At 36.9% G+C, this 24,179-nt stretch overlaps 1 protein-coding gene across 1 annotated transcript in view; it reads right to left on the bottom strand.

Annotated features, from left to right (window-relative positions):
• Positions 1–484: 484 nt before the first annotated feature.
• Positions 485–24,179, bottom strand: part of VIRMA (vir like m6A methyltransferase associated) — a 29,257-nt gene continuing 5,562 nt past the window's right edge. Inside the window, exons 5-24 of the mRNA XM_070940448.1 lie at positions 23,650–23,818; positions 23,116–23,238; positions 22,389–22,703; positions 19,660–20,809; positions 17,906–18,397; positions 16,101–16,255; positions 14,094–14,176; positions 13,153–13,246; positions 12,347–12,891; positions 11,677–11,912; positions 10,344–10,596; positions 9,789–10,006; positions 8,426–8,558; positions 7,050–7,202; positions 5,940–6,100; positions 5,212–5,308; positions 4,151–4,317; positions 2,597–2,928; positions 1,878–2,021; positions 485–830 (exon numbers count right to left, since the gene is read on the bottom strand). Coding sequence (XP_070796549.1) covers positions 673–830; positions 1,878–2,021; positions 2,597–2,928; positions 4,151–4,317; positions 5,212–5,308; positions 5,940–6,100; positions 7,050–7,202; positions 8,426–8,558; positions 9,789–10,006; positions 10,344–10,596; positions 11,677–11,912; positions 12,347–12,891; positions 13,153–13,246; positions 14,094–14,176; positions 16,101–16,255; positions 17,906–18,397; positions 19,660–20,809; positions 22,389–22,703; positions 23,116–23,238; positions 23,650–23,818 — 5,178 coding nt within the window. The 3' untranslated portion in view covers positions 485–672. The remainder of the gene's footprint in view (positions 831–1,877; positions 2,022–2,596; positions 2,929–4,150; positions 4,318–5,211; positions 5,309–5,939; positions 6,101–7,049; positions 7,203–8,425; positions 8,559–9,788; positions 10,007–10,343; positions 10,597–11,676; positions 11,913–12,346; positions 12,892–13,152; positions 13,247–14,093; positions 14,177–16,100; positions 16,256–17,905; positions 18,398–19,659; positions 20,810–22,388; positions 22,704–23,115; positions 23,239–23,649; positions 23,819–24,179) is intronic.

Below are 24,179 nucleotides of genomic sequence, written 5' to 3'. Positions count from 1 at the left end.
ATCCTAATTGTAGGTTCCAATACTCAGTGAACCACTGTAACGTAACTTTATTTTGTCAAAAGCAGCAGCTATAATATCACTTCAGATATACCCTCTTCCCCAGGGTCTTTGGGCCATCAACATATACCTGGGAAGCGCTGATTTTTTACAAAAAAAGACAGGGCATGTGGCATTTACAAGTTGCCTAAACTTTCTATAATATATCTTTCTTCTGAAATGGCTTCCCCTAAAAATGATCTTGCAACATCCAGAGTTGCTTGATGAATGGTAGCTTTAGAAGCTGATCAAATAAAGGCAACAGCTGGGGCTTTTGGAAAGGGCTTGACGGATTCTGCTATCTCAGAGAGCCAAAAGGTGTTCTTCATTCATTACTTAGCAGACTGTCTCAATGGTATCTTAGGTGAAAGCCACATCGCAAACCTACTGAAAAAAAAAACACCTTTATTTCTGGCGCATCATATCATGCCCCAAACACAGGCAAATATTACACACACAAAAAAGACAGTTTTATTGAAATCTCAGGTCTTGTATGAAACAAAATTGAATCCCTAAAAAAAATAATATCTTGCTGCCCTCAGGTACCAGAAGGTCTAGCGTTGGTCCTCGAATATATTTTAAGTATTTCACCATCATCTTGAAATGTTCCGAGTCAGAATGTTCTCAGAGATCCATTTATCGAGTAAAGGAACGAACGTGACGTCCTCTTCCACTGCTTCCGCTAACAAACTTTCCTCTTGAACCACCACTACCACTGCTGTTGGTACTTGCCCAAGATGGTGTAATTCCGCCACGACCTCTGGATGCCCGATCACGGGGGCTTGGCCGGTAGCCTTAAACAAATGAAAAGGTTATTGGCAACATACCTATGCACTTCTAGTAGGATCTGCAATGTATGCATTATAATCATCTTACTGAAGCCACTTCAAATGGTCAAATTAAAGCTTCTTAGAATACAGTTTAAAGAGTTAAGATGATATATAACAGGCAGAAAAAAAAATGTATTAAGATTGGAATTTAGTGCGGCTAAAACCGAAACTTGCTACCAAGAATAAATAACTGACTGAAAATGTGTAAACTGTGAGAACAACTAAGGCTGAAAAAGATTTGCTAATTCTGATATTGTCTAATACCGAGAGGACGAACCTATGGCACGCGTGCTCGAAGTGGCATACGGAGCCATGGTGCCTGGCACGCGTGGTGGCACCCGTTCCTCTTCCGGGTTTCTGGTGTGCATGTGACAATCAGCTGGGCTTTGTGCGTGCGGCAGTGCCAGAAGAGCTGATCTTCTGTTTTCTGACATGAGCATGCATGCCAGCCAGCTGATTGGGGCATGCGCAGCAGTAACCAGAAGACTTGCTGACCAGCACGCATGTGTGCGCCAGAAACCAGAAGTTCATTTTCGGGCATGTGCATGTGCCCTGGGGCAGCTCCTCTTCCTGGTCGCTGCCTTGACGAGCGCGTGCATGCGAAGTGCTCCCTTTTCCGCACCTGGTGCCACGCAATCACTGGTCTAATACATATCTCCAACTCACACTTTAATCGATTTAAAGCTATGTATGTTAACAATTAATAGGTAAACATACAAGTTGTGGTGCGGATAAGTTAAAAGCCTTTAGCAAGGCATGCCTTCTATTTCCTGTGATGATTAGCAACTATCTCAGGGAAACTGTTTGACTACCAAGCAATTATGTGTGCTTGCTTTCTATTATTCTGAACAAAACTTTCATCTGGTATTCACTTCTCAATTTCACATTCAATGGTGGTTTTGTGATTTCACTCTTGTTTTGTAAGGCATATTGAGAGCTCCATGCAAAGAACAATTAGATACAAAATGTATAAATGAATTAATTATACTATGGAGGAAAACAATCCCTTACCCGCAGAACTTAAAGGCCTCAGAGGAGGAAGAGGGCCTCTGTTGAAATTGCTCTGTCCACCTCGACTTTCACTGTAAGTTCCTCGGGGGGAGCTTTGGGCACTCCAGCTTGATCCTCTGGCTCCTTCACGGCGACTGTAATTTCCTAAATGAAAAGTGCAATTTAAGCCAAACGCATATTGCTCTTATTTTAATTTGGATTTAACAACATTTCAGTTTAACACCATGGTTTTTTGTTTTTTTTTAATGACAAAGGTAATACAACAGTGCAGGAAGTGAGAAGTGTTAAACTCTGATTTATTTTGCAAGACTTCATCTGTTTGCAAACTTCAACAGCACCCACCTCGCCTAAATGAATTACTTATAAAATTATATATAAATTTTACTCATTTTTAAATAGGAATAGTAACAAAGAGGACAGGAGAAAGAATGTGGGGGAAAAAAACCTGTAGATTCGGCTACTTTTTACTTGCAAAAATAAATAATATAGCAGCATGACAATGAAGTTCACTTTAAGGCAGGGGTCTCCAACCTTGACAACTTTAAGCCTGGCAGATTTCAACTCCCAAAATTCCCAGAATTTTGCGAGCTGAAGTCCGCCAGGCTTAAAGTTGCCAAGGTTGGAGACTCCTATTTTAAGGAGTATGTGAGATAACTGACTGTCAACTTGCCTTTCTAAGAGCTCAAAGTTTTCAAGTTCAAGTGAGCCATATAACTTACCTTTCGAAGCAGGTGGTGTGAAGAATCTGTTTTGGCTGTGAAAGGCTCCCCGCCCTCCACGGTTCCCTGAGAAGCCACCACGGGAAGAAATTTTCTGTGAAACTTTAGGTGGCCTCTTGGGAGGGGGGATCCCATCTGGTGGAACCACCTCTTTGCTCTCTGCAGCTACAAAGTCATCAACATGCATAGAGGGCGGCCTGCTGGTATTCTGTTTCCTCTGACGGAAAATGTCATGGGGGCGGATGCCTTGGCCAAATGCTCCCCTGCCTCTTCCTCTAGGGGGAGGTACAATATGAGCCCTCTTGGCAGGTTCAATGTACTCCGACTTTCCACTATAGAGATGCAAAAGAGGAGGAGAATTTTTACAAATTCTTTGCAAGCCAGCTAAAATCACACAGAATTTTTCTTTTCTTTTTTTTTGTAGTCACTTTTCTGAATAGTACAGGGGTTTAGTGCACCCTGTTATTAACACAGCTGCCTGCAATTTCTGCTGGTTCGAATCTCTCCAAGGCTCAAGGTTGACTCAGCCTTCCATCCTTTCTAAGGTAGGTGAAATGAGGACCCAGTTTGTGGGGGCAATAAGCTGACTTTGTATAAAATATACAAAAGAATGAAGGCTATTGCTTAACGCATTGTAAGCCGCCCTGAGTCTCCGGAGAAGGGCGGCATATAAATCAAATTTAAAAAAAAAAAAAAAATTGAACTACGTTGACATTGCTAGTTCAAGCAAGCATTGTCATGTCAGTTAAGTACAAATAGTATTACTATAATTCATTGATATACTCTATAGAATTTACCAAATCTCAGATTTAAGTCTTAAAGGGGTTTAAAGAGTCTTCCCTTCTCTCAACAATCTGGTATATCCTTATTTCATTCTAGCACATATATCTGTTAACATCTTAGAAAGAGAAATGCTTCTTCCATTGGAGTCCACTGTACCTTCTTTGTGACAAAATAATCCAGACTGAAGCTCACCCACATTGGTTAGTTGCATCATTTTCAGCAACGCTTACTTTTTTGCTTGTTTTGATTTGTTTACCAAACTACAAAACTTGAAGTTTCAGGGTTTAATTTTTCTAAATCATGGGATATAAAATACATGGAATTTGAATGATTTAACATAAGTCACATAAATTATTAGGCTTATGAGAGGTTTGCTGCAACAATGCAAACAATGGGCTGAATAATTTATGACCACAGTTCAGCTAATCTCATTATATCATGCTCACAAAATTACAATTTGTGTAGTGAAGTAATACAAATCCATCTTTAGGATTGACCCTAAAGTGGAATCTACCTGTACATGTAGAGCCAGTTTGGTGTACTGATTAAAAGCATCGGGCTAGAAACCAGGAGACCGTGAGTTCTAGTCCTGCCTTTTAGGAATGAAGCCAACTGAGTGATCTTGGGCCAGTCATTCTCCCTCAATCCTAGGAAGTAGGCAATGACAAACCACTTCTGAAATCTTGTCAAGAAATCTGCCAGACAGTTGCCATGAGTCAATAATGACTTGAAGGCACACAAAAAATGTGCAAAATCAAGACCACTGGTTACCTAGAAGTTATAAATGTCTCATGCTTGTGTTTGCCAAGTTTAAAGCCTTTTGTGGTTTTGGTCCGACCAGGAGATGAAGGCTCTGTAACAAATGACCTCTCCAACTCTGCTTGCAGATCAAAGTCACTACATCCTTTTTCTGACAGTTCAATTAAGTCAACTTTCACCTACAAGAATGAAAAAATATTCCATTTTGTAAATCCATGAGTAACATACTAATACTCAATATAAATAGAATGGAAAATATTCTACACTACAAAATAGAAGAGGAAGAAGACTTACGAGACTAGCAATGTGAATCCAAATCTCCTGATCAGACTATTCCTTTAGAAACTATACTATAATAACATGCAGATTAGGTGAAAATTATCTACAGATATAATCCCTCCAGAATTATTAGTTAAAAGGTTGAGGAATGTGTATTAAAGGCATTCTTTAAAATAAAATCTTTTCATTTGCTTCATTTATTAAAATAAAGGCATTTCAAATTCAAAACACTCTGTAGAATGTACCATTCAGATCTGGCACTGACTGGGCAGATTTTCAAACCTGATCACTGACCACAAGAATGTAGAAACAACAGTATCAACTGAGAGGCATAGGACTTCAAATTTAATAAAGTCACAAATTGTAGCAAATCTGTATAGATAAGTCCCTCCTAGTCAGCTTTATCAAATCGAAGAGATTTTGCAAAGTAATACTGGAATCAGCTGTTAGTATCAGCTCTGTCCCCAGTGATCAAATATGTAAAATACTACGTCTAGGGTCAAAAGTAGAAAAAAAGGTCACATGTACTAAAAAAATTGCATATATTGTAGTCAAAGGAGGTTTCTATGGCATCTGGTAAATTGTTTTTCAGACCAAAGGGATTTTCCAAAAAGATGCTGACATATATAATTCAAGATGGGGGAGAGGATGTTGATATGAAAAATAGAAATAGAATATAAAATTATATTAGATAACCCCAAGTGCTAACAAGCTTAACATAGAAGTTTGAATGCAATATTGTAGTACTCTCAGAGCCCAAGTAATTATCCAAGAATTACTTTTTAATTATTTACCATGTCAAGGTCAGTTTCAATTTCTTCAGCCTGGAATGGTGAGAACCACATAGACTTCAATTGGTCATCCATCACATCTGCCAAGATGTACATAGTCCTGCAAGGTAAAACACAGCTTTCATTATTGGTCAATATTTGTTGAGTTGACACTAATAAATACATTAAAACTTTTCATCTCTTTCCTCAAACTACATATTTACTAAACCTTGTCCTAAACCCAAATTCTAATTACCCTGCCAAAAATCTTTTTGTAGCCCACACTATTAAAACTTTATGAAGATCTGTTCTTACCTGAAACACAAACTCTTGCCATTTTCTCATTCAGTTGCAACTATTAGCTGTTTTATCATTTTAAAACTATATCACATCATTTTACCTGCCAATTTTTTCTTACCTTCAGTACATGGTATAATATTAAAAAAATTTAAGTTAAAAAGTAAAAGGAACAGATAGAACACTAGAAATAAAAATACACTTGTTTGATATGCAATTCTGGAAGAAAATTAACAGAAAGAAGGAAAAGGCTGAACTCCATGTTTTACAGAGATAGGGAATTAATAATTTAGTATAATAAATATAGTAATAATAATTATACAATTACTGAAGAATTTCTATTGTGTACCACAATCCCCTTGAAAATAAACTGATTTATTCAAATGTGATCCAAATATACAAATTCCAAATATTATAGTTCTCTTGTCCATGCAAATGTCTTTTTGTTATTTTACCTATTATTAAATAGATGTTGGAGAGATTCTGGAGCAGGCAAAATTGGTTCCACATCTTGATCACTTAGAGGACAAGCCTCTCCAGCAGATTCCAACATCTGCCTAAGTCCAACAACATTATCCAGTAATGCTTCCAGGTTCTCTTCTTCCTTAGAACACTCCTAGATAAGAAACTCTACAGTCGTCAATCATATAAAATCTAGCATTCTGGACAGTTAACAAGATACACAGAGAGGACATTTCACCAGAATATATTTATTTTGGATTCCCATTAGAGATGATGCACTACAAAACAATACAATTATAAGAAGCAATTGTATTAACATAATGCAACAAAAGGTGACATTTTAAAGGTGAACGGGTTTATTAAAAATTTGTGTACTGTAGAAGCCATTTTATCTGATATAGTGTACAAAAGGCTGTTGGCAGGTTATGTAAGATCAAGAAGATGTGTAGACAACAAGACCAAATAATCATGAAGACTGATAGATGCAGGCAGAGAACTCTGTGAAAAGCTAAATGAATGCAGGATGGCAACCATGATCAAGAAAATCAGGATGGCTGTATTATCATCCAAAAATGTGATAAGATTAATCTTATATTTCTCTCATTCGCAACAGTAACTATTCAATCCGAATAATGCATACACAATACAGGCAGTCCTCGAATTACAACAGGTGATTTAGTGACCATTCAGTTACATCACTGAAAAAAGTGACTTATGATCATTTTTCACACTTCACGACCATTGTAGCATCTCCATAGTCATGTGATCAAAATTCAGACAGTTTGCAGCTGACTCACATTTATGAAGATTGCAGTGTCCTGGGATCATGTGGTCACCTTTTGCGACTTTCTGACAAGCAAAGTCAAACCAGATTCACTTCACGGTCATGTAACTAACTTAATAACTGCCATGATTCACTTAACAACGGTGGCAAAAAAGGTCACAAAATGGGACAAAACTCACTTAACAAATGTCTCGCTCAACAACATAAATTTTGGGCTCAATTGTGGTCGTACGTCAAGGACTGCCTATATCCAATATTACTACTGTATAGGTTTTCACTTATATTAAATATATATATATATTAGTGAAAGATACATTACCAAAACCAGTTTCTCCAGTTCAAGGAGCAGGTTTTCAGGAGTTTCTTCTTTGGTCTGCAACTGATATTTTAATTCTGCAGTGCTAAGACCCAGTGTTCTGGTGGGATGATTTCCATCTATTTCCACAAGACTCCCATCATCCCCACAAGATCCCTGAAGAACATGAAAAAGTATCTAAGTGAAAAAGTACTGCAAAATGTATAAAAAGCCATGTTATATGCAACATAATGTTGCCAATGGAGGACACATAAAATAAACAAACATTCAACATAATCTTCAAGCTAAACAAAGATAAGAATCTTTATGACAGCTGTAATACATAGCTTTGGGTACACTTGTTTGTATGCACTGATTTGTTACAGAAATGGCTAAGATATATATTAAGCATGCAAAAGTAAAAAGCTGAAGCTATAGTCGTATTATTTCTATCTTACTGCTCTGAAAAGAGTCAGACCCCTTTATCCTACACTTCTCTCTCCTCCTTTTACCATTCCCCCATTTTCCCACTATTTTCATTTGTAAATTGAAAATAGTGGGGAAATGGGGGAATGGTAAATTCACTTTGGTAAATTTAATAAAAAATATATTTTTTAAAAAAAGTATACACTCATTCTTTCCTTTAAGACAAACTTCCTTTCAATACTAAATAGATCAATGAGATGTCTTTCCTTTTCAATAGCCCTGTGGAAACATGCTTACAGGATGCACATCAAACAGATTTTGCAAAATGCTTTTTATACTTGTAGATCCACCATATGAAGCTATTTCACAAAACCATGTTAATCGTTGACACTGTGATCATACATAATTGTTCTTAGAACTTTTTATTTCTCTATAATCATAATTATGGGTAGCACTTTCAACATTCTGAGAACTGAAATCTGAATTACTTGATGAATAAATTTATTTATTAAGCAACTCTGGGTGATTCACAAAGTAAAAAAAAATAACAATTGAACCATAAACAATACAGTAACATAAAGGCAAATGAATAAAAAGATGGCAAAACTAAACAACAACAAAAACATGCAAACACTACTCAAGAGGGGCTTCAACTACCCTACCCAAAAGCCTGAACACATTCCCTTATTAAAACCATCTGAAATTCCTATCATTTTATGTTTTATTATTTCTTGCTTTGATGGAATTTTAGATTTTTTTAAAAATTAGATGCGCCTTCCGTATTTTAGCAACAGAAAAGCAAGATGTAAAACTTCTTCAATGAAATAACCTTAAAATCAATACTAACAAACTATGTGGATACTTTGTTTAGAAAGCATCTTAACTATTTAGATAGCATAGTAGTCTACTTCAAAGATATTTTGCTAAATTACAGTACATTTTTCGCTGTAAAATGTAAGCTTGTATTTACTTACCAAAGGATCAGAATTTAGTATCTGTCTCAGGAAATCCAGAAAGGAAGAGGCCAGTTCTCCTGTGTCTTTACTGAAGCTGCTCACTATTCTCTTCAGTACTGTTTGCAGAGCACCACAATGTTTTGCCAGAGAACTAAGTTGTTTCAAAAAAGAAACAACTACTGAATTTAATGTAGTTCATAAGTGATCAAGAGACTAAAAAGCAGTTAGTTCATGTCTTCATAAATGAGTATTGCTAGATAAATGCGAAGTAATTTCATTACACTTAATATTCTTAGGTGCAGCAAAACTCTCAGGCTGCTACAATGCTTTTAGATTAGTCAGCCAGTTACAATACCTAAAATACACACAAAAATCATTTTAATTGCAGAACTGATAAACAGAATCTGTCATTCATGAGGCAATTCTTATTCCTTCATTTGCACAAGAGGAGGTCTCTTCTAAAATAATTGCCATAGCAACTGATAGCCAAAACCGTGTCTATCAATACTCTCTAAAAGACTGGCTGCAATTCTTATTATTGAGTAATATTCTTATCTCATTTCATTTAATATAATATTGAAACCAAACACCAGCAAAAATAAAAATGACAGAGTTGGAAGGGACTTTGGAGGTCTTCTAGTACAATCCCTGGCTCATGCAGGAGACCCTATACCAGTATTTCTCAACCTTGGAAGCTTGAAGATGGGTGGACTTCAACTCCCAGAATCCCCCAGCCAGCGCTGCTGGCTGGGAGTTCTGGGAGTTAAAGTCCACCCATCTTCAAGCTACCAAGGTTGAGAAACACTGCCCTATACAATTCCAGACAAGTGGCTGTCCAGTCTCTTCTTGAAAGCCTCCAGTAATGGAATACCCACATGAAGCATGAAATCATTGAAGCCAACCCACAATCTTTCCATATTAACTATTACAAATGGGTTCATCCACCACCATGGCCCCAATGCATGGGAGAAAAGAAGACAGCAGGACACAGAATACTTTATTCTCTTTATAAATCTGCAAACTGATGCAAATGGGATGACATCACTGAACAAAGCACATGCGGTCAACTACGTTTTATAGTCCCAATTATCACCTCTGGGACAGAATTTCTATATCATGCTCTTCCAAGATCAACGTTCAGAATTTCAGTGAGGAATTTTACTGGAATATTCGTCTTACATTTTAATTGTAAGAAACTGGACATAAACAGCATTGAAAGATACGAAGCTCGCTTTAGGAAGCTGATTTTTCAGGTGCTGATTTTCACTGTAACGTTTTCTTTTGGTGTTGAACTGACAGGACTAATCTCCACTGAAAATGAATGGGAATTGCACAAAATTTACAGGTACTTTTAGAAACATTTGAAATGGGGAAATTATACCTTTTCAGATGATAGAATCCATAATTGTGCTCTGTAAGGAACATCATTGTCCTGATACAAGTCAGCAAGCAGGTATAGCTGCTTTCAGCATTAATAACTGTTTCTATCAGGCAGTCACAGATGGAAGCCATGAGTTCCTTGCCTGGCAATGAATTGGAAAGCTGCTCCAATTCAGAAAGAATGCTTTCGGAGGAACTGGGCAAGATCAGGGCGATATCCTGTTAAAAAAAACACACACACACAATGCATTACTGAAAGGCAGGGGCATATTTTATAATTATGGCAATGTAAGCCTAGCTGGGACTCAAAGAGCTAATTTAGAATGTACCTTGGTTCAGGGAGAATGCCTCAAAGATTTTCTCTTTTTTGAATAACAGACCAACACGACATATTACAAAGGATACCTGAAACTCCCTACAGTAGTAATGTTTTTGGCACAGAAAGCAGATTTACTGCTCACAATAATAAATTGACTAATAGGTAACTCCTTTAGGGTTAGTGGGCACATTGGGGATTTTGAGAGCATGTTCTTCTTTAGATTTTCCATTTAAATACCTGGTCACAGAAGGACTGTAAAATAGAAGCTAAGTATTCTGCACACTGCTGATGAATTATGTTTTCCCCTGCAGTTTGCATCAAAGACAAAAGTTCCAGGAAAACCTCAGTGTATTTTTCATCGCCTTTAGCAGCTCCATTAATCAGGTGCAAAACAGCCAATTTACAAGCTTTGTGGGAAGCCAGAGCATCAAATAAAGCAAGCAAGCGGGTGGTCTGACCAGTGTATTGTTTCTCCTTATCTTCTGGGTTGCTGAAATGGTGAGAAATTTCTTTATTAGGATGATAGCACATTAAGTAGAAATGCAAATAAAAACAAACATGCAAGTTTGAATATTCCCATTCATTCACACACACACACACAATGTTCATTCTTGCACAACTGTCAAACTGCCACCTACAGTAGAACCTCTGGTCACAAATGCTTCTGACCATGGCCAAATCGGGTTCCGACCAAAAAATTCAAAAAAAAATTTCGCAGGCGATTTCCCCTTCCGTGCCATTTTTTTTTTTTTTTGTAAGCATCAACTTTCCAAAATTAGGTTTGGGTCACAACCAAATCGGTTTGCGACCAAAGTTATGGAAAGAATTATGGTCATGACCAGAGGTTCTACTGTACTTGAAAAGTTACTGGGATTACTAATAACACTGAAAATAATACTATTAGTGGTGTTTAAGTGACTTTAATGACAAGCAAATGTTCAGGAAATAGAATTAAATTTTGGAGGGGTTTTTTTTTCTTGTTTCACTCACTTTATATTAGTCCACTAACTTTTTCTTGTTCTAGGATTGAAATGAAATGAACCAAAACGAAATACTTTTTGGTGTGTAGCTCCCTAACACTTGACACACTATTCAAAGATCAAAACTTCTTCTTGCCCTCCACCCCACAATACAAATTGGTGCTACAGAATGTTTGGCTGGACAATCACATGACTGAAGCAACAGAAGGTGTAAGGTTCAAAGCAATTGCTTATGGAGATTCTCAGTCATCCAGGTCTTGGTTGTTCCAAAGATGCTTCTTCTCATCCAAAAAGCTTCTTCTGGAAGAAGCTTATTGGATGAGAAGCAAAATGTCCTCAAGAAAAAACAAAGAAAATTAAATTGCCTTTTCAAAAAAAACAAAAAAACAAATCTTTGGTCCAAAGCAAATGACTAAGTATCGAAAAAGACAGGAAAAGAGAACATAACCCAAACAGGACCTTTTAAGTCTACATTCAATTGTGGGCAGACAAAACTGTGACCAATGAGATCGACTTTTCTACTTTGGACAAATCATTAGACAAATTATTAAACAATAATTGGCCATATTAAACAAAATATTGAAATGTACCTCTGCAGATCTTCTACAAGTAGATCTAAGACAGTTCTCATAATGAGGAGAGCTGTTGGTGAGGCTAAATCACACAACTGTACACAAATGCGCCTTAGCATATGCTGAATAGGTTGGCAAGTGGAGCCAGAAAAGGATCGTACTATTTCTTGCAGTAATTTTGCCTGGACATGAAGATGCATGCTCCAAAGTTTTCTAGTATTCAGAGCTACTGATAGGTCATGTGGTTCAATAACCTATGAAAAACAAAAAAATCCTTTGAAATGCACAATAATCATACATTTGCAACATGCTGTGTTAATTTTCACTCTGGAACTTTATAGAAAATGTATATGAATGGAGTGAGGAGTTCCAAGAAAAATCGCCACGTAGAGTATGTCAATTGGAATTCATATTCAAAATTATTCTCACAAAACATCCCTATAAAGGCACATAACTGGAAACAATTTTACACATCTGAGTGCTCAATACAAATATCCCTGTGGTACCTGATCCTATATTTTTTTTGATTCTCCAGTCTATATTTTGTTCAGGGTTTCTAAATAAAACCAAGCTCTGTGTGTATACAATACAACTATATTAATAAAAACAAAATTCATAAATATGTTTCATAATTCCTCAACTTTCAGATTAACTGATTTTTTTAAATCATTTGGTAGTTTTTATATACCTGAGTGGTCTGCATAGGCAGAGGAAGAGGCAGTAGTTCTGAAAGCAATATAAGGCCAGAGAAAAATCCTTCTGGGATTCTTAGAACAGAAGTAAGAACCTCTTTGAGCATTAGTGACCAAGTATTATTGGCTAGAGTTTCTTCGGAGATAGTTAACTTCTCATTAACACCCTGGGTGAAAGTCAACAAGATATCAACAATATCATTCTGGATTTTCTGTTCATCACTGTCCAAACGCCCAGAGAGGGTTATAGAACATAAAAGCATGTGTAAAGAAATAAGTGCTGAAGGAACACGCATATCTTTAAATTCAAAGGATCCTCCCCGTAGCAATTCAGTTAACATGGTCTTCAAAAGTGTGAGAGTACATCGGGCCATGGAGATTGTAGTGACTCTGTGAAGAGTTGTTCCCATGTTGACATGGAGTCTCCAGGGTTGAATAAGGATGCTGTTTAGTTTTTGCAGAACTCTGATAAAAGTGTCCATTCCTTCAGAAGAGAAGAGCTGAATAACTGCAAGGTTCCATTTAAGGTCCTTCTGCTGACCTTTATGAATGATAGAAATAAAAAGAAAAAAAGTCTTTATATTTTATTTTCGACTTTATAATTAATAGAAATTGGATGCAGTGATTTTGTTGGTGACCAAAGGTAAATATTTTGACGTACTTTTTTCACTCAATAAAAGGAACTGAGAATTACTCCAGAGTTTATATGATCGGTATGCAGAGAACAATATATTTTACGATGCTTGTGTGATTTAATACAATACGTTCTACTGAATGAGAACTAAGAGGTTAAAGATTGTACCTTCAACAGGTGGTGGTGGACATGCAATATGACACAAGACACGAAGTGCTGTAGGAAGACCAACTCCTTCCTGAGTCATCAAGCTGTCAATGTTCTTTAAAGTAAAAAAGTAGATGATTAAAAAAATATTCAAAATATTCAGTATATCAGATATATCTGATTTAACAGGCAAACACTGCTTCTGCACAAACTATGGAGAGATCCATTTAATTACTGTATGTAACAAAAACAATTACGCAAAAGCCACAGTTCCCCATGTTGACTAATAGTGTAGATTTAGGACTTGAAGTTCACTTATATAGAAAGCACAGGGAAACGGAAAGCCTGACTTATGTAACTCTTCAGCAGTCTAGCAATGGATTTGGTTCAAGATTTGGTCCTTCCTTATTGTGCAATATATCCAGCTTTGTTTTTAAAAGAGAACAATTGGTATGTGTTCTGTAAGGTCACCATTCCAATATTTAGAATATTTAGATACCAAACTAAATGTTAGCATGTATTTATTGTTTCATGAATATTTAAGTAAAACTGTAAATAGAATAAAGAGGGCTAGAGTGGGAGGACCAATCTAGATCCCATAAAGGAGAATATTTGTAGCTCAGGGTTGAAATGAGAGACCAATCTAGCAATCCAAAGTAAACAGCAAACACAGCATTGCCAATCCAATTTTTTCCCCTTCCCAAAACATTTTAATTGATCAGCATGTCCATTTTCAACAAAATCTGAACTACAATTAACTTCAAAATACATTTGTTCAAAAAGATGAGCAGTTTGCTATTCTAAGGTTATATTTATTTTTACTTTTTATTTATTAAATTTATATGCCATTCATCTCGCTGCCCAAGGATGGCAATGTAAACCATGTAAAAACTACAAAGTTTGTTACACAGTACAGTAAAAACACATTCCCCCATATGCTTTTACATATTTATTTTACTGACCTGTTTAATATATTCAATGAGATTTGGAATACAATTAATTTCAAATCGGATTGTTTTCAATGGCTCCAGCCATTTATTAAGTTCTAAAAACAAACAAGATCATTTGATGAATGTTACATGAGGCATTCAAGAAAATGTGAAAACAATTGGAGCGGTCGGCCTTTTGGTTCTAAAACTGATTGAATCTTAACAATGGGGACATACTTTGTGACATACACACACTAGGAACACGGTACTCATTTTTAACCAAAAGTCTAAGAAACTTTTATAGAATTTTATAATTCAGTTTGAATATTCCTCACTACTTTTCCTTACAACTCCTTATTTAAGATGATGATGATGATGATGATGATGATGATGATGATTTTAAAAAAATATGGTCAAATAAAGACTAATATAGTAAAAGTATACGCCGCCCAACTCCCAACTCTGGACAGTCTACAGTTGTTAAAATCATTTGGGAAAAAAGAGCACAAAAAAACAGCACCAGACAAAAGAACAACAGTTGCAAAGAAAACAAACCCTCCAAGCCCAAAGGGAACAAAAAGATAGAAAGGGATGTCAGATGTTCTCCCATAAAGCCTGGGCAAAGTACAAAGGAACATATAAAGAATACCATTAAAGAAATGTTTGGCTTATTTATCATAAGTAAAGGCCGGTTAATCTGGTGGAAGAAGAAAGCCATCTTACTCTAAGATTGGTGAGACAGCATCTCTTGTGAGATTTGCTTCCTGATTTGTCCATATCAAAAGGCTGGCAAAGACACATTTTTCTTGCTTTCTCCGAAGGACTATGCACTGAGGCCTTGAGCATTGCTTGCATATGAATCAGATGCTATTTCTAAGCATAGCCTTGGAAGCTGTGAACTTCACTACCTAGCAGCCCAAATGTAACTTCCAAGATTACCTGCTTATATTCCCCGATATCATAGATATCAACATGGATTATACACTTCTTTCTGAGCACTATTTATAATTTATCTAGATTACAGATAACATCCATTACCTTCACACCAGGAAGATCTTTTTTTTTTCATCACAAACTCTAAACATTGAATGATCCACAACAAAAGCCCTCTGTCTCCCTGATAGTTTTAGGACTAGAGCACATTGGTTCCACCACCCAAGAAAGAGTGTTTTTCCAATGAGACCGGTCTATCAGGGCAAACTGGTCTACCCAAATATGGGACAGAGCATACTGCTTCCACTTTCTCTTTATTTCTTTGTCGATAAATTTAAATTTAACATCACCCAAGGACTGAATCCCAAATTTGAAAATATCTCCTTTATCACTGAAATCATATCCTCCTTCCCCAAGATTCTCATTCTGCCTGACAACAAGTCATTGTTGTTCTGAGGTAGTACGTATCAGAAGGACCAGACTGTATACATTTAAACATCTCGTTCAGCCAGTTTGCATTTAAAAGATTGGAACTTTTCTCTGACAGACAGGACTGTTGGTACACACTCCCAGTTTACTCCCAACAGATGTCTTCCCTATACTTGATATGTAAAGTTTTAGAACAAAATAATAAAACAGAAATATTGTTTTTTCTACCTAGATGAATTTCACAGCAGAAGGAAAAACTATTCCATACAACTTTGAGACATCTTATTCATATTGTATTCAAAAGCATCTTTCCACCAATGAAATATGAAGCACATAAATTGTATCAACCACCAACCTAAATACCCTAAGCAGCTACGGAAACTGGACAGTAACTTTAAAGAAAAAAAAATGCCTGGAAGTACACTTCATGCATGAAAGAAATTAGAGGTATCTATCAGGATTGCCTTTTCCACTCAGTAGCAGACTTACACAATGCTTTGGGCAGCACTTTTGATATTAAGACAAATCAAATTGATGATGTTGGGAAACGGCAAGTGATAACTATTCAAGGAACAAAAATCCCAATACTGTTTGGGAATGTAACACCAGCCCACTTCATATCAGAAATATTTCTCCTACATCATTTAAAACATTGTCTAACAATAACAAACAGTGTACCTTGTAATTTGGTATTATTTTCATCCGCTTTGCAAAGCTTCAGCAGGGGTGCTGAGTACAGCTCAAGCATCTGCACATCACTTGAAGACTGTATCACCAGTAGGATAAGGATGCAAGCATAATTGTAGGCAACTGACTTTTTTGATTTGGAATCACTGTTTAAAACAAAAACCTACAACTTACTAATTTGCTTCGTATTACTTCATTTCATGTTTTAGTCTTCATACTAAGCATAAAATCCAGAGATTCAGTTTCCATCACTGGCTTCTCACCCTCCAGAGATTTAGTGGGCACATAGAACTCAGAAGGAAAGGCAACTGTGCGAGAGGATTCTCACCTGCCCAGCACAGAATTCCATTTATATTAAACACAGGAGACCAATACAGTTATCATTAAAATTGAAAGAGATTTTACCAAGCCATCCTATTCTTTCATAATCCTTCTACTTTTAAAACGTATTACAGTACAGAGAATAGTACATAGAAGTAAGCAATCATCTTTAGAATAAAAATTAATTAATAAAAAAACAGTATTGTTCTGAACTGAGTTGACAGTTTCTATCGATCCTGTTACAGACAGGTCTCGCGCCACTACAATTGGAATCAAAATTGCCGTCACTAAGCAATGTGGTTATAAACCATATCATATGACTGCCCTGCTTAATGACTACATTCCAGGCAATCCTGGTTGATGTCACAACTCCAGATGCACAGGGTCATTAGCAGCAGTGAAATCCTTTGAAATCTGCTACTGGTTCTGTGAGTCTGTTACTGAGTGCATGCAGGCACGCCTGAGGCACATCCGCACAGTGCTAAAAAAGGAACATTTTGAAGCCTTCTGAGTCTGCAAAGGTAAGTAGAACAGCAGGGGGGGGGCGCTGTGCCACATGATTCAGGTTAGCTAGAAAGCAGGAAATCCGACAATTCTAGCTAATATAAATTGCACATCATAACTGATTGTCACCCAGCTGATTGTTGGAAATATGGTTCACCTGAACCGGTAGCATTTTTTACTACCGGTTTAGGAGAACCAGTCTGAACTGCTAGCATTTCACCCCTGGTTATTAGGAAGAAAGCAGGAGTCGTTCCAGGTAAAGAGCATTGGGAGGGAGGGGGGGGGAGTAGGTAGTGCAGGCTGTACATGAGTTGGGGGAGGAGGATGTTGCAGTATGGCTCAAGCGAAGGAAGATTGGGGGAAAGGTGCAGGGTGTGTAGAAGCACAAAGATGCGGGAAAACAGGGTACAGCATGCATGCAAGAGAAGGGCAAAATGACAGCATAGTGCATACGAGCAAAGAAAGTCAGGGAGTGGGGGGAGACTTACCCAAACGACTTGTTTTCTTTCCTAATGCCTTCCCCATTGACTTTACTTGAGGGAAGCCTGGAGGGAGACTCATAAATGGCGATTACGTGACCATGGGACACTGCAATCAGTTTAAGTGCAAACTGTTTGCCAAGTGCCTAAATTTAGTTCACATGACCGCAGGAGTACTGCAATGACCGGAACTCTTGAGGACCAGTCTTAAGTCCCTTTATTCAGTGCCATCACAACTTCGAATGGTCACTGAATGAATGGCCGTAACTTGAAGACTATCTGTACAGGAGCCCTCAGAGATATCACTTAATGTATTACAACATTTAGTGATGAGGCCAGTCATACTCTCCACCCAACCCACCTCACAAGACTGCATCTGTGGAACAAGTAGAAAGCAGCAGCATTGTGTACATTTTCTTGAGCTGCACAAAACAAAGACAGAATATTGTGAGCCCGCCCATTACAGATATAAATCTAATAATAAATCTTTACCCTAATGCTTCTTTGGAATAGAACTCCATTAAAGTAATAAGGCTCTGGAGATTCTTCTCAAGGCTGAAGACATGGGCAACAGCAGCTCTTCCTACTGGGTTAAAAGTTATCAAGTAAAGATTATGAAGTGTTCCCAGGAGATCTGAATGGTCAGTTTCATCAGTGGCTGTGCAACGCTGGAAATGGCTGAAGAGTTCTGAAATGCACTGCAGCGTCTGGGTCGAATGAAGAAGCCATAAGGGAAATGCTTCATCGCCTGCTCCATCTGTTTGCAGGCTTTCTTCTTGATCGGGATCCGAAAACTGACAAAATGCTCGAACCAGCAAATTGGTGGCTTCGTATTCAGAAAGGAAAAAAAGGAGACCTTTCTGCGACTGTGCTAAAAACCTCAAAATATCTCTGACAGACTGAAGCACTCCAGGATGCACATTTGTTATTGGATTGGACAACAGCAAAGTGACAGACTCCAAAAAACTGTGGTTGTGAAGATACCTGAAGAAATGAAAAGGATAAATAATATTAAGAAATAACATCTATCCACTACATTTTCCCATAAGATAGCTAAACTGCAACATCGTACAATTCTATATTTGTATTACACAAGGCATCCTTGTGGTTTGGGATAGAAAATAAATCCCACAAATACAAAGTGGGATTAATTAATATCACATTAATTAATATCACCAATATTAAAAGCAAAATTGATATCCATCACTGGAGAAAGTAATTATGTTTGGTAGAGTTAGAGGTAAAAGGAAAGCAGGGCGTCAGAGAACACGGTGGCTGGACACCATCAAAGGTGACACCAGCAAGAGCCATAGAACAGCTCAAAAGAAGTAGTGCAAGCTCGGAAGATTAGGAGAGATTTGACCCTTAGAATTGCCAAGAGTCAGACACAACTGAATGGATAACAGCAGCAGCCACATCATGATATTCATCTGAGCCTGAATTTAATTTCAATAGATCTATACCTGTTTTATATTGTTGCATTACAAAACATAAAAACATTATTTCAATTTTTTACTGATTGCTATATATTCATTCAATCCAAGAAATCAAGACTATTTGTTAAAAGTTAATTAACGATTTTGCAAATCAGATGACATCAAATGTTCCTACAAACTTAAATTAATGAAGCAGATGGCTAATTATTACTATTTTTATCAACATAAGCAGAAAGCACCACCATGGTAACAAGGAGATTACTACAATTTTCAAGGACTACAAATTGGAAATACTGTAGGATATTCAGGGAGTAGATTATGCACAATCTTCTCTTTAAAATCATGAAGAACTCAGAATAGCACATTGCTTGGCAAGTATTAAGAACTTGTGAATTACCTATAGTCTTCAATTCTAAGTAAACATTTGAGTAACTCAAATCTTTTTTTAATTTAAATGGGGAAAGTGAGCTGACTTGTTAAGGAAAATGAGAAGAGACAAAGAAATGGAAATGAAAGTAGTAAAGAAATTAAAATATTTCCTGTTAAATCAACAATCTTCATTCAATAATGGACATGCATTATCAGGACATATTAAAAATTGGGAGGGAAGGAATTTGGCGATCCTCTGGAACATGTAAACAGAAATTCCCAACCTGGGTCAAGTTTCAACTCCAATTAGCCCAGGTTTTGGCTTTTAAATATGCTATGGAGTAACAGTGGAAGTCTGATGAACATATCTTGAAGGTACCAACTAGAAAAACCAGAATACACATAACTAAAGCCATCTACCCAAATAAAAAATATACATACCTGAACAGAACTGGAAAAGGATCATCCCTTTCTGGAGGCCCTGTAATACGTGCTGTTGTTGGAAAAGATTTCACAGGTGGTTGGACCATGGTGTGTGGGGCTGTCTCCATCAAATGCAAAATTTCATCTAAAATGTTAATGAGTTTTTCAATTTCTCCTTCATTCATAGGGGAGGACTCCAAAATATTGTCCATATCCATTGGAGCATCTACATCATTATCATATTCCTGGTTGCCTCTTTCAGGTCCAGCATCTGGATCCTGCTCAGACTCAGAATGATTTGGAAGGGGTGGAGAATTTTCTGCTAGCTGGTCACCAATTTTCTTTACCTCAGACAGAATCTCATAGAAGTGACATTTCTGTAAAATGGCAGAACCTGCAGTGACTACCCTTACAGTCTGATCCAGGAGAATAAGTTCCAACAGTCTCTGATAGCCACTTTTTTCACTGGCCTCTAAACTACTCCTCAAAAAAACCTCCATTCCTTCAGTCATGCTAATAACACTATCCAAAGCTTTGAAAGCATTCAGTTTAAGGGAAGAGGACACATGATCTGCAAAGAGCAACTCAAATAAAGAATCAATTACTCCCCCTTGCAAGAGGGCTTCTATTCCTCGAGTTCCACATTCTGCCAGCGAAGAGACAAGCTTTGTCCCAGCTTTCAGCTGACGGACATTCAAAGCAATCGGTTGTCTCAGGGCTACTTGAAGATTTAAAGACTGCATTGTCCAGTCAACCAACTGGCTTAGGTAATCCTGGCTTGTATCCTTTAATTGCAAGTAACTTAGTCCTTTGACTACTAAACTGGGTATTTCTTCCAAAGCTGTGACCCACTTTGCACCTCTCTCCTCCTGATATAATTCAAGGAGCTCAGTCAATTTAACAGAACTCTCTACTGCCCCATTGTTTTCCTTCTCTAGATCTTGATCTCTCATCTTGGCAACTTCCATCTCAAAAGTGGTCTTATAGGAGCAACTGAAATATAGAAGAGGTCCAAGCTCCCTATCAAAAGGATCGTAGGTTACAGGTGGCACTCTGGCCAAATCTTCAGCAGTATATTCAATGTCAAAACTTGGGTATTTAAACGTCTCTCGTTCCAAGTCAGCAATTCCATCTTCATCACTTGAAATCTGTTCATAACCATCATCTCCTGAAACAAATATTTAAAATATCATTGTGAAAAAACATACTATAAAACTTATGTTTTAACTGTTGATTAGATAAAATAACATATTGGCTCCCACTTTGTATGTGTGTCCTTCTAAGTGCACCGAAGCAATAGTGCCCCATCGAAGCAATAAATAATGTATTATTAATCAAAGCACACATTAAGAACAGAAGGCTATAAAATGCTATCTAATAATCTTCCCACATCTAAGATTCTTTTGTTTTTTATTCCAAAAGTTTATGTAAGTTTCAATCATATGGACCTCTAAAAAGGTGAGTGTACCAAAAAATAAATGACTGCCAAGTAAACAAGACCAAGATCAGGCTTCAAGTATTCAAAGAGAAAATAAAGAGAAATACTTTGGCTAGCAATGGTTTCTCATGCTTACAAAAGCTGATGCAACTAATTCAAAATAGAACACAGATGCTCAAATATACAATATGTAGAGACAAATTCCAAGTGTCTTTGCAAAAAATATTTGAATATACTGGCCTACAATCCCAACAGCCCTCCCAAAGATTGCAAACAATCTTTATTGCAGCCACACTGAAAAGGTTACTAAGGCACAATGAACAGCTCCTTTACTTTCTGGCCCTTGTTCAGATGGAATGCCTATGTTTAGAGTTTTTTGGTTCCTACTGTATCTTTAACAGGACAGGAAAAGAAAATATAACATATGAGAAAATATGTATTTAAAAAGAATGCAGAAATGTTGCTAATCTGAGAACATCTCATTAGTAAATGTCAGAACAATGACTGATTAGTCCTAAGAATGACACTAACTAAAGCACTCACTACCGGATGGAGTGAAGAAGGATATCAGAACAGCAAATAAATACTGCAATTTAAGCTTTGGAAAAATCAAATATACTTTCAAAGAAAACACTAATTTGGGGCTCATCAACAGCTCACATAAATGACTGAATTATTGCAAAGTATTGATCTGATTATATACCCAATTATTCCCTTTTCACTTACAAATGTTGGCAGCCTCTCTTGTAAAAATGAATACATTTTTTTTCATCCTTTTCCAAAAATTAAGAGTTAAATCTTCTTTCCTAAAATAATGTGTTTTCAAAATTGGTTCTTAAATACCATACTTTCAGCTTGCAGGTAAATCAATGATTAACTATTAACATCAAGCAAAGATTCAGTTGTATGCATTGCAGTATGCAAAACTCTGTTAAACCAAATATATTTTTGTGCATCATGTATTTGGTTCCCTAATTTAGACATCAAAATATACATTAGTGAAGTTATTTTAGAAAGATGCAAAGCTTTTCTTCTCGGATGTGACAATAATAAAAACAGAATTTCTTCCTGGCTACCTGATACAGGCATTGGCTCATCTTCTTCTTCTCCATCACGTGAAGGGAGGCCAGGTGGGGTTCTTGGTCCTCTAGGTTGGCCATCATAGACTACGCAAAACAGAATTTTCATACACTGCTAACATTGTTTCAAGAACAGGGTCAAACCAGATATGTATCTGCGAGTCAATGCTTATCAAGCAAGGACAACATAATGTATATATGCATGAACCTAGTTGGTTGTATTTGCCTACCTTCACCTTCTTCCTCTTCATCACCTTCTTCCTCTTCTTCCTCATCCTCATCGTCATCCTCATCTTCATCCTCATCGTCGTCCTCTTCATCATCCTGAATGCTATCTACTGTTTGACCATCATCATCCTCTTCCTCATCCTCTTCCTCCTCAACATCCACACCTTCTTCATCATCATCCATTTCTTCTGCTTGTTCTTCTTCCACTTCTGCCTCATCAGAATATGGACCTTCTTGATGAATGGAAGTCCGATCTGGAGAAATGGGCTCAAAATAATCTTCTCTGTGATCAACATCGTCATCTTTTTCTCCAGCAACTGAAAATAATGACATTAATAGCAGGAAAACAAATTGAATGCTTGAGGTTTCAATACTGAAAAGTTACTTATAATGAAAGTTAAGTAACAAAGATATATGATTTAAAGTTACGTTAAAATATACTATTGACCCATCAGATACTGTACCACCAGATTCAGTTTTACATAATGTGGATGTGGGGATGTGACGATTTTAAAAAAATGAATGTCAATTCTTTATTAAACATGGAACCATGTACTCTAAAGTACCGTATGTGGGAAGGAAAATTCTTAACCCAATAGTAGGATGCATTGTATATTTGGTTCTCTAATTTAGACATCAAAACATGTATTAGTGAAGTTATTTTAGAAAGATGCAAAGCTTTTCCTCTCAGATATGACAATAATGAGAACAGAATTTCCTCTTGACTACCTGATACAGGCATTGGTTCATCTTCATCATCATCAGGAGGAGGGGGGCCAGGTGGAGTTCTTGGTCCTCTAGGTTGAGGCCGGGGAGGGCTGCCATTGAACTGTTCCTCTTTCTCTCCATCAGCTGTAAAAGATGTTTGCACCAAAGAAAAATTATGTATTTTTTAAATCGTACTGCATGATAAACAAAGGCCAAACTGTTTTTGCAATTCCCTTCAGTTTTCAAAGCAGCGGAAATGGACTGCCGAGAGTGGGATAGGAGAAATGAAATTTAAATTGATAAAAAAATAAAACTCTGTGTCTGGTAACACCACCACCACCCTTAAGGGTTTAAATTGGGAAGAAAATTATTCGGAAAAAATCTGAGGCATGTGCTGTACTGATACTCATACTCATGAACTTACAGAATGAATTCCACTGCAAGTAGTACTGAAAAACACAAATGTTTAGAAAAATACGCTTGATTGGTATGAAAGATTTGCTTTTCTAACCAAAACCTTTTTGAAGAGTTAAAAACTAGAACAGAATTGCTCACCTAATTTTGGAGTTCTTTTCAAAGCTTGTTGTTGCTGAGGAGGTGGAGGAGGTGGTGGTGGTGGTGGAGGAGAGTCTCTATCGTGGCCAACCACTCTATCAACAGAGCCATATATTGCCAGTGTCAAGCAATTATACCAGCCTCTTAAAACTAAGCCATCAGTGTTTACCTGCATTATTTAAAATAAAACACAGAATTTAAAATATGACTTGCTACATTTGAATTAACAGTATTAATTTCATCAGTTCTATTTTATGTGTATTGCTTGTTAAACCAGAACTTCAGCTTTGAAAAATCATACATATCCAAATTCTACAGCAGTTCTGAAACATATGCTTTTTATTTCAAATGTTTTCAGCTCTAATTACGAGGATCTACCTAAAAACATGAAGCCCATTTTTGCTAGGAACATCTGTCTGTTAAACTAAGTATCATACAATGCTATGACAAAGAATGAAATTTGGGGAAATATATTTGTTTCTCTTCTGAATGATTGTAATATAATGACATTCAACAATGCCATAAAGTAC

The sequence above is a fragment of the Pituophis catenifer genome, unplaced genomic scaffold, assembly GCF_029215685.1.
Source record: "Pituophis catenifer annectens isolate HBS135680 unplaced genomic scaffold, rPitCat1.0.hap2 SCAF_3, whole genome shotgun sequence".
In the NCBI taxonomy this organism is placed as follows: domain Eukaryota; kingdom Metazoa; phylum Chordata; class Lepidosauria; order Squamata; family Colubridae; genus Pituophis; species Pituophis catenifer.
The sequence above is the reverse complement of the archived record's forward strand: the minus strand, read 5'-3'. Positions and strand labels throughout refer to the sequence as shown.